The sequence below is a fragment of the Lagenorhynchus albirostris genome, chromosome 2, assembly GCF_949774975.1.
Source record: "Lagenorhynchus albirostris chromosome 2, mLagAlb1.1, whole genome shotgun sequence".
Classification (NCBI taxonomy): domain Eukaryota; kingdom Metazoa; phylum Chordata; class Mammalia; order Artiodactyla; family Delphinidae; genus Lagenorhynchus; species Lagenorhynchus albirostris.
This window is the reverse complement of record NC_083096.1, coordinates 157,171,185-157,181,824: the sequence shown is the minus strand read 5'-3', so window position 1 is coordinate 157,181,824 and position 10,640 is coordinate 157,171,185. Positions and strand designations below refer to the sequence as shown.

The 10,640-nt window shown below is 51.3% G+C and overlaps 1 protein-coding gene across 1 annotated transcript; it reads right to left on the bottom strand.

Moving 5' to 3' along the window:
• Positions 1–4,349: 4,349 nt before the first annotated feature.
• Positions 4,350–10,528, bottom strand: MRPS15 (mitochondrial ribosomal protein S15). Its single transcript, XM_060140531.1, is given in 9 exon segments — positions 4,350–4,433; positions 4,436–4,498; positions 4,751–4,942; positions 6,196–6,254; positions 7,535–7,619; positions 8,101–8,149; positions 8,978–9,053; positions 9,953–9,997; positions 10,303–10,528. Coding segments are annotated over 9 exon segments (777 nt in total). The 5' UTR covers positions 10,439–10,528; the 3' UTR covers positions 4,350–4,361.
• Between the last annotated feature and the right edge of the window lie 112 nt (positions 10,529–10,640).

Sequence of the window (10,640 nt, the reverse complement as noted above, 5' to 3'; positions counted from 1 at the left end):
TCAGACGCATCCTCGAAGCCCGGTTGCTAGGCAACACGGCGGACGGCAAAGAAGAGCCAATCAACAGGCCGCTTGTTGGGAGGAGCCCGGGGGCGGACGCGTATTGGGCGGGGCGGCGAAGACCTACAGGGTAGATTGGTCCGAGCCGGAGGTGGGTGCGGCTTGGGCCTTAGGCCCGCAGCGCCTGTTTTGAGTTTCTTGAGCCCCGACGGATGGGTGAGAACCCGGCAGGGCTGGCGGCCCGGCTTCTTTCACGCGGTCACCCTCACCCCGCCGGCCCGCGTGCTCACGTGCCCACGTGCCCACGTGCCCCTGAACTAGGGAAACCCAAGCAAAACTTTAGAGCAGACTCCGGGCAGACAGACCTGGGTTTGAATCCCAGCTCTGCAGTTTCCTCGCTGTTTGACTTGGGGCAGGTGTTTCGAGCCTGGGCTTCCTCATAGGAAAATGGAGGGGACACCCACCTCCCAGGGTTGCAGAGAGGAGTTACTGCGATCACAAAATGCCACGAAAGCACTCAATAAAATGGTAACTGACTTTTAGGTGGGGGAAGGACCTATTTGCATTTCCTCCCTAAAAGCTACTTGGAGTGTAGCCCCCTCCTGTTTCACACACCGGGAAGCAAACCAGGCCTGTTCACGTCTGTCCCGCTGTCGGAAGACGCGTGCTGGGGGCTCTCCGAAGCTACCCCCCACGCTGTAGAGCAGGCCTGGCATCCAATTCTCTGCTTTGAGGGTAGTGACCACATACTTCACCCCCATCTTGAGCTCCAGGATCACATTTTCATCACCTGTTGCACATTTTTACTTTGATGAGCAACCATTTCTGTAAATTTCAATACTTCTTTGACCTACTCATCATCTTCCCCTCCAGCCAATCAGACTTGAAACCTTAGCCTTGGTTTCCAACTCCCTCCCCCTGGTCCTCTTATGTCACCAATTCTGCTTTTTCCACCAAAATCTTTCTCAAATTTACCTCTTCATTTCTTTCTATCTGCATTACTGTTTCTCCATATTAATTGCTCTCTTTTCTTCTCCACGGGCCTGGCTGCTAGGCTAAATTTCAGAAGACACCACTTTTAGTATGACATCCCTTCAGTGGCTCTCTACTGCCTACTGGCCAGAGTGGACAGCCTTGAATGCCATACAAAGGCATTTCACCTGTGATCTGCCAAACAGTAGAGAGCCACTGAAGGGATGTCATACTAAAAGTGGTGTCTTCTGAAATTTAGCCTAGCAGCCAGGCCCGTGGAGAAGAAAAGAGAGCAATTAATATGGAGAAACCAGGGAAGCCCAAAGCCGAGTTTTAAAAAGAGTAGTCTACGGACTTCCCTGGTGGTGCAGTGGTTAAGAATCCACCTGTCAATGCATGAGACAAGGGTTCGAGCCCTGGTCTGGGAAGATCCCATATGCCACGGAGCAACTAAGCCCGTGCGCCACAACTACTGAGCCTGCGCTCTAGAGCCCACGTGCTGCAACTACTGAGCCTGCATGCCGCAACTACTGAAGCCCGTGTGCCTAGAGCCCGTGCTCCGCAACGAGAAGCCACTGCAATGAGAAGCCCGTGCACCGCAACGCAGAGTAGGCCCCACTCCCCACAACTAGAGAAAGCCTGCACGCACGCAACAATGAAGACCCAATGCAGCCAAAAAAAAAAAAAAAAAAAAAAGAGTAGTCTACACTCACAACCTGAATTTCCATAACATCCTCATTCCTCACCTCACTACCACTGGATTCAGCTCCCTCCACTCTACTGAAACTGCTTCACCATGAAGACTTTTTGGTCCTTAACTGACATCTCACATTGGATACTATACAGTAATTGAAAGCCTGCAGCCCAAGGCTTTGATTTGATCTTGCCTGGTCTGTGCACAAAAGGGAATATAACTAGGATGGAAATGTAACAAGCAGCTTAGCATCATCATCTTACACCTGGCCTTCATGCAGTATGCTGTCTGCCTGGTTGCTAAAGGCTTTTGAGTTTGCTACAGTGTAATTACCAGAGCTTCTCAGACCACTTTTTGCCCTAGGCTGTGTGATAATGAACAGAACACGGGCTTTGGAGTCAAGACAGATGTGGGTTTGAATCCTTGCCTGCCCCTAACCAGCTGTGTGAATTTGGACAAATTACCTAACCTCTCTGAGCCTTAATTCTCTCACGGTAAAATGAGGATACTTATGCCAATATGGTGAGGGGGGGCAAATAGGTAAAGGCGGCTTTAAAGAGGAAATGAGTTAATGTGCCTAACACAGCACTTAAAACAATGCCTTTCCCGAAGGGCCTGTTCCACGAATGTGCGAATGTGTTCCTTTTCTTGCCTTCTTTCCACTAGCCCCCTTACATGTCAGCACCTGGCCCTCCACACAATACCTCTTAAGTAGCTGTGAGTCCTGCCCCATAAAAGGCCTTCCCTCTTGTTCTTGAGGTGGTATTTGAGCAGCTCATCTTCAGTTCTGACCCTCTCACCTCATTTCTGATTCTGCAGGATCCCAGGTCCTCTGTTCCACCCTCATTTCACCTTCCCCTTAACCTCGGCTACTCCTCCTGACTCAGGCTATGCCCTCAGAGATCATTCTTCCCATCCAGACATGGTCCTTTCTTCTTTGTTTACATTCCCTCCCTGGGCAATTTCACTCACACCCATGGCTTGGGTCACTCTAAACGTAACTCCCAAACCTGTCTCCAGCTGCTCTTTGGACATCACTTTAACACACCTTCCTTCCTTTCCGGCTTTCCTCAATGGCAGGGGTACTGGTGTTCAGATTGAGAATCAGATAAAAGCTACAAGTCCTGTCCCTAAAATCGCACACGTACAAAAAAACATTGCTTATGAATTCTGGCTTCCTTTCTTACTCAGAATGAAGTCTAAGGTCTTCCCCACAGTGATATGGACTGAATATTTGTCCTTCCCAAATTCAAATGTTGAAGCCCTAACCCTCAATGTGATGGTATTTGGGGGTCTTTAGGAGATCATGAGAATTAGGTCGCGAGGTTAGAGCCCTCATCATGGGATTAATGCCCTTATAAGAGGAAGAGATTCACTCTCTCTCCCCGTCTCTCCCTCCTTCCACATGTGAGGACATAGTCAGGAGGCAGCCATCTGCAAGCCAGGAAGAGATTCCTCATCAGAAACCAAACAGACCAGCACCTTGATCTTGGAATTCCTAGCCTCCAGAACTGTGGGAAAATAAATTTGTTGTACAAGCCGCTTGGTTTATGGTATTTTATTTATTTGACTGCACTGTATCTTAGTTGTGGCACACTGGATCTTTTAGTTGTGGCATGCAGGCTCTTAGTTGTAGCATGCAGGATCTAGTTCCCTGACCAGGGATTGAACCCAGGTCCCCTGCATGGGGAGTGCAGAGTCTTAACCACTGGACCACCAGGGAAGTCCCAGTTTATGGTATTTAAAAACGGCAGCCTGAACAGACTAATACACCCCACAAGCTTCATATTACCTGGTTTCTGCTTGCTTCTCGGACCTCCTACTCTTCTCTTTGCTCACTCAGTTTTGGACACACTGTCTTCTTTGGGTTCTTCAAACATGCTAAGCATACTCAGGCTTCAAGGCCTTGGCACTTAACTTGGTGTAAGTGGGTGGGCTTTGTGGGGAAGGGCTTATCCATGACACCCCAGAATTTATAAGCAATGTTATGTACATGTGCAGTTTTAGGGACAGGACCTGTAGCTTTTACCATTCTCAATCTGAACACCAAAACCACTGCCCCCCAATCAACCAATCGCTCTGATCTCTCTCCCTCCCATCCACCTCCACACTGATGCTGCTTAACTATCAAACAGCCTTGTTACCATCATCACGCCTTTGGTTTTCAAACCATAACTGTCTCCCCTCTCCGTAGGGGACCGTGTACAGTCTCCTCAGCCAGCATAGGAAACCTCTCATATCCCAGCTTCAGCTTACCTGTCAAGCTGTATGTCCAGTTCTGCTGCTCTCTGAATGCAGCATGCACCTGTACACTTCTTTGCCTCTGCACCTGCAATTCCTTCTGCCCGGGATGCCCTCGCTCCCATTTCTGCCCAGTGAACTTCCACTCATCCTATACGGCCCCATCTAGAAGGGAGTTCGTATGCTGGCCTCCTCACGCTTCCTCTGTGCTGCTGTGTGCTCAGTCTTGCCTCCACTGAATGGCCCCTGGAGGACAGGGGGTTGTTTCTGTGAGTGTGTGTGAGGTGCGTTATGAGAATGCATCCCGTGGCATGTGAGGGCAGGGACTCTGCCTCAGATATCCCCGGGACCCCAGAGTTCCATGATGGAATGAATTCTTCCTCGTCCTCAGGCCACTAAGAGCCCCACCTTGTCTACTGTTATTCTTTAAGGCAGCAAGACATAATTTTAACATTTATTGGTTTCCTTTGATTGCCTCTGGTCCAGTTTTGGAAGGCCTCTCTGGGTTCTTCTGGCGCTGTTTCTGGCTGCTGCAGCTGCAGCTTTTAAGGCCCTTTTTTGCTTCTTCAGCTTTTGAGCCTCTTGGAAAACCTGGGGATGAGAGAGGGCAGGAAAAAACTTTGTAATGCTATGCAAAACCTCAGACTTCGAGCATCTGGGGTGGGAAGTGACTCCCCCAGATGGTCACCCTAGCCTTTCTCTATGGGCTTCGTGCCCTGGGAGCCACCTCAAAGCCTCGGGGCCAGCTCCACGCCTTGCTCAGAAACAGACGACCCCTCCCTTATGCTCTCCCCACCACGGTCCTGGAGTGGGGCCAACCAAAGCAGCAGTCCCGACTCGTACCCGAATGCACAGAGCCTTCTTGGTCACCCAGCGGCGGTGGGCTTTTCGGTAGTACAGAGGGGGAAAGGTGTACTCAATCCCCAGCTCCCTGCATGTCTTCTCAAAGACAGCATAGTTGGTCTTGCGGAGGTTTTTGAGCATCTTTTTCCTCTGGTCAATGCTCATCAGTAGATAGCGCTTGTGGGCTTTGTCCTGTACGAGAGTTGGTATTACTTTGAGTATTATGTAAATAAGTGGTGTGCCACTTCACAGTAGCAAAGGATGGTCATTTTACCCTGGCAATGAAACTTCCCCACAACCTTAGGCAAATATTAGTGCAACTCTGAGGTAGGCAGTGTTACTGTTATTCCCATTTTACAGATGGGAACATAAAGGCTCATAGATGTTAACTGATTCATTAAAGGTTCTAGAACTGCTGGGTCGGGACCTTGTGTTAGACCCTGAATCCAGGTCTAGTGGTCTGACTCCACATCTCATGCCCTTTCCCCTGTACCACCCACTCAGCCTCTGCACAGCTCAGCAAACTATCAGCTGGGGTGGAGAGGAGGGAAGGCTTAGGAAAACCCCTGCCCTCAGCCAGGCACTGCTCCCTCAGTGGGGCTGGCATTCCATACTCCAACTCTGATCTCCAAGGAACAGCTCAACTAGCTTCAGGGAACACTGAGGTGCTAGGTGTGGAGCTGGGCCAGTCTGTGTTCACAACTGTGTGTTTATTAAAAATACCAGCAATAGCCTAATTATAGCAGCTCTGTGTCCGACACTGTGCTGAGATCCAGCAGAATGGTTAGGAGTGTGGGCCCTGGAGCAAGATCACCAAGTTTCAAGTCCTAGCACATCATTTCCTAGTGGTGTGCCTGTGCCTGGAGGGATAACTTCATTACGCCAGCCTAGCTCATTCTTCTGTGCAATGGGATACAAAGACAAGTATAAGGGTTAAATGAACTGATGCATGTGAAGTATTTAGCATGAGGCCTAAATACTTTATATGCGTCATGTTGGCTGCCATTACTTCATACAGTCCTTGCAATCCTGTCGGTGGGTACTATTATGATCCCCGTTTGACAGGAGAATTGAGGCTTGGACATGTAACTTTCCCAGGGCCACACAGCCAGTTAAGTGGCAGTGGCAGAGCTGGGATTTGAACTTGGGGCAATCTGACTCCATGCACGCATTCAACAACTAGTTATTGAGCGCCCACTATGTGCCACACGCTGTGCCCTTGCTTTGAAGTTTGTGTTCTTGACCATTAGTGACACTCAGCACTGTCCTGTAAGGCTCCCATTTCACCCCTGGAGGTGGAAGGGAAGGGTGTTTCCCACCGCAGCTGAGGGGTGGGTGCTCTGCTGCTCTAGCCACCTGGCTTCTCAAGCTGTTTCTCTGGACCCAGAGCCCATCAGCTCAGGCTCCTCTCCCCCAGCTAGCCGTGAGTGAGGCCCAAGGGTTACCTTCCGATGTTTCTGCATGTGTGCTTCATAACTGTGGATCTTCACAGTCAAGGCAACAACTGAAACCACAAACCACAGAGGATGAGAGCCGGGCACAGAGGAAGGAAGAGCCAGACCCTGGTTATGTTTTAAGACCTCAAGGAAGGGCTTCCCTGGTGGCACAGTGGTTGAGAATCTGCCTGCCAATGCAGGGGACACGGGTTCGAGCCCTGGTCCGGGAAGATCCCACATGCTGCGGACCAACTAAGCCCGAGCGCCACAACTACTGAGCCTGTGTGCCACAACTACTGAAGCCCCCGTGCCTAGAGCCCATGCTCTGCAAAAGAGGGAAGCCACCACAATGAGAAGCCCGTGCACCGCAACGAAGAGTAGCCCCCGCTCACCACAACCAGAGAAAAGCCCACGTGCAGCAACGAACACCCAACGCAGCCAAGAATAAATGAAATAAAATAAATTAAAAAAAAGAAGACCTCAAGGAATAACAATCACCAAAGCTCTTGTACACCTCTCTATCACTCCCAGAGCACTCTGAACTTCAAGATCTCAAAAGCCTTTGGATTATCTTTCCTTTAGAAAGCAAAGTATAAGGAAGGGAAGTTCCTTAATCTTATGAAGGTGTCATCCCCAAACCCCAAATCCCAAATTAGCATTCTTAATGGTAAAACTTTAGAACATTCCTGTTAAATTCAGGAATTAGTCTGGGATGGCTGCTGTCACGGTTTATGATTCAATACTGCCCTGGAGGTCCTCACCAATGTAATAATTTAAGATCCCAAGACTGTCAAGGGTCTCCTCCTTGCCTCTTCCCTTCCAGCTGCCATCCTTATCTCTGTGTTTTCATTAATGAGTTTTCAGAATTATCAGCTCCCACTCATCTCCTAAAGCCCCAGAATATTCTTCCCTCAGCTATCCTCTTATTTAGCTCAAACCTATATTGCAAAGGCAAAAGCAGAAGGTGGCCCCAAGGAGAGGCTGTCACTACAGCAGGCCCTTGCCGTACACACACTGAGCTCTGGGAACACTGCAGAGAGTGCAGTGGGAACGCTGGCCCTGACCCCATGCCCTTTCACACCACCTCAGCTGCAGAGTGGAGACAGAGACAAGCTCTGGTTCCTGAGGAGCTTGGCCTGAGCTCATACAGAGGTAGGTACGAGGCAGGACCTGGGCGCTGACTACAGCATCATGGATAGAGTCCAGTTTTCACTGTCCTTGGTCCTTCCCATCTCTCCCTTTACCAAGCCACATCTAATACCAGCGTATCTGCAGGTGAGGGGCCTGGATTAAGTACCAGCTAGCAGACTCCCCTGCACCCCGACCCCCCCAAGGCCCCCCGACCAACTTCGAGCCTCCAGGGAGCCGGTGTCCTTAGGGTTTTCCACGACCTTGTTCATCAGCTGCTCTTTCTTGACTTTTAGCTTCTCTTTCTGTTGAAGACAGAGACCGAGAATCTGTGAGGTCTGCCACCCTGTAAGAACTTGCCCTCATACCTCCAGGGCCAGGGCCACAGTCATAGCAACTAGGCCATAAGGCTCAGGGCGTGACTTTACTCTGCTCATCAGGGTGTGGCCTCTGGCCAACCACATGGTTGTTCACATCTAGGTGAGCCCAAGGCCAATGCCACTGACAGAAGAATGTTGGATGAATGTCCCCAAACCGTGCTCACTCATTCAGGCATTAGATCTTTATCGAGTACCTACTGTTTGTCAGGTGCTAAGGGTACAATGGGAAACAAGACAGTCCTGGCCTTGGAGGTGCTCAGTCTGGGGGTATTGACAAGTGGATATAGAATGAGAGTGGGATAAGTGCTGTGACTTGAGAAGCATGGGCTGGGAGGTGTTACCAGGGTAGGAGGGAATCTCAGAGGAGAGGACTGAGAGAGGCCAAGCCTTGGCAAAGGCCACTCACCTGGTTGGCCATTTCCAAAGATAAGAGTTTTTTCACGACATCATCAACCCTGTGGAAAAACCACAGCAATGAGAGACAGGTGTCGGCAGGGGTGGTGGGTGGGAAGAAGGAAGGGGAGCAATGCTGTTTTCATTTTAGTTTGAAAACCAAGGATGAGTGAAAATTTCTTTTACAACATGAGTCTCTCTGGAAGCGGGGTGCCATTTCTCAGGGATTCAAAGTCAGCACGGATCTGATTTGCTGGGCTGTGAACACGGAATGATGTGATAACTACAGAAAATTGGGGCTGTCAGCTCAAGTGTTTCAGGCTTGTCACAGGGAGAGCAAAAAGAGGATTTCCATTTTAGCTGGAATATGGTTCAATCTCTCTTGAGACACTTCAATTCTACAATCATTGTTTTTTTCTCATGTCACACTGCACAGTGGGAGGGACTGGAGGGACTGCCCAGCTCCCACTGCACAGGACAGGGGCTGAGCAGAGGATCCTGGTTTTGGTATCTTTCAGCCCTGGATTCAAACTCCAGCTCTGCCCCTTAGGAGCTGTATGACACTGGGCAGTCTGACGATCTACAAAATGGGGACACTATTTCTTCCCTCACAGGATCAAGAGATGAAAGATTTCTACAAACACCCGTGAGGCACGGTGCCTCCTTGGTATCTCATGGTAGAGGGTCTTTACCCAGAGCACAAAAACGGCAAGCAGGTGTGCTCCATGTGCCCCTGCTGCCCACTCATCCTCACCATTCCTGGGCTTCTATAGTTCTCTGCCCTGTTCCATAGTCAAGCTGCAGATACATCAAGCATCTACCGTGAAGCCCCCTCCTTGCCAATCCTCCCAGGGCCCCCTGCCTCATCAAAGAGATTTCTTCCTGCTTACTTCTCAATTCCGGGGATGTCCTGGTAGTCCTTGAGCAGCATAGAAGGGGGTGGGTCATCTTCATGGCTGGGCTGGACTGTCCAGTGGAGGAATGGAAAACACTCAGAGTCAACTCTCACTGCCCATCCTCCCAGACTTGGCTCTTCTCACCAACTTTGTCAGAGACATCCACGGTCTCAAGCAAGGCACTGGGTAACCCCGGGCTCAGTTTCTCCTCTGCAAATCCTGTGGGCCTCTGCCTTGATATTTCATGCTGGGAGTACGTGGCCTTTCCCAAGACCCTGTACTGTGCCTGCACTTCTCACACACCTGTCTGGCTCTACAGTTAGCAGACGTCCCGCTAGGATGGGTGCTCCTGTGGACGGACTGAGGTCGACTCCCTTTGAATCCCCCACGTCTGGTCTGCGGCCCAGCACAGCATAGACGCCCAACTAATGCTCGCTGGCTGACTGCATGAATGAAATAAGGGGCTTGAGGAGGGACCCTGAACTTTAAGATGCCTGAATTGTAGACACCAAATAGAGATCAAAGGAAACCCTGAGGCTTGGAGTGTGCTTGTAGGTGAGAGAGAGGCATGGGAGACAGAAATTTGTCTTCTACAGTCAGCCCCTGCTCTGCCGCTATGCAAATAGTACTAACTAAATAACACTAAGATTTAGATTTAGTAAGAGATCTGAACAACTATGCAGACTGCCTGGGAATGGGAAACCGGGCCCTCCCCCTCGGAAGGGGGGACACGAAGCGCTATATCCCACCCTCCACCTCCCCTCCTCTTGCCCTTCATGCAGGCTCCAGGCCCACGGCTTTGTCATAAGGTGGGCGTGGGGTTCTTCGCAGGACCTCCGGCCCCCCCCGTCACCCGCACCCCCCTCCCCCCAGTGGCTCCACGTAGACACCTCTGTCCCCTTGGCCACCCCAAGCTTTCCAGGCAGTCTAATCTCTCTTCCGCCCCAAATCCCACCCAAGAGCTCCTACCTGGTTTCTGGGTGGCATATCCGCGGGCGGCCCGGAGGATGAAACCTACACATAAAAGGGGGGGGGGCTGAGAACATTCTCCTTCAACAGTCCAGCCTCGATTCTCGTCTACGGCCCTTGCGTTACCCTTCTTCCAAGGTCTTGGCCCCTCTGCGAGGACCACAGTCCCATTTCTTCCGCACCCCGAATACCCCATGTCTCTCCCACCGCGCCTTACTTGTTCCCCACCCACCACTCTTTCTCCTGCAGCTACACTCCGCCCCCCCTCCCCCCAACCTCTTCCCGCGTACCCTCTATCTCCGCCGAACCCCATTTCCCTACTTCCGCTGTCCGGCTTCTCAGCTCCTTACCTCCAGGACGTGAGGGAAGGTCCCGCTGGACGGAGAGAAGCTTGGCGCACCCTCCGCCCGGCGGCCCGAGGACTGGGGCCTGGGTCACTGCCTGGGTCCGAATCGAACTTAACGCCCTCCACGCCGCCCTCAGCATGGTAGCTTCTCACCCCCGAGGGGCCCGCCCCACGGCCGCCGTCGCCTTCGCGGTACGGACTTGGTTTAGGGCGCTGCCATATTGACTCAGGCTCGACCAATCGAGTGCAGTTGCGAGACCGGATGAGCAGATGAGGACCGAGATGATGGATTGGCAGGCCGGACTCGGTGATGACGCGAAGTTGGGTCGAGGGGAGAGGTCT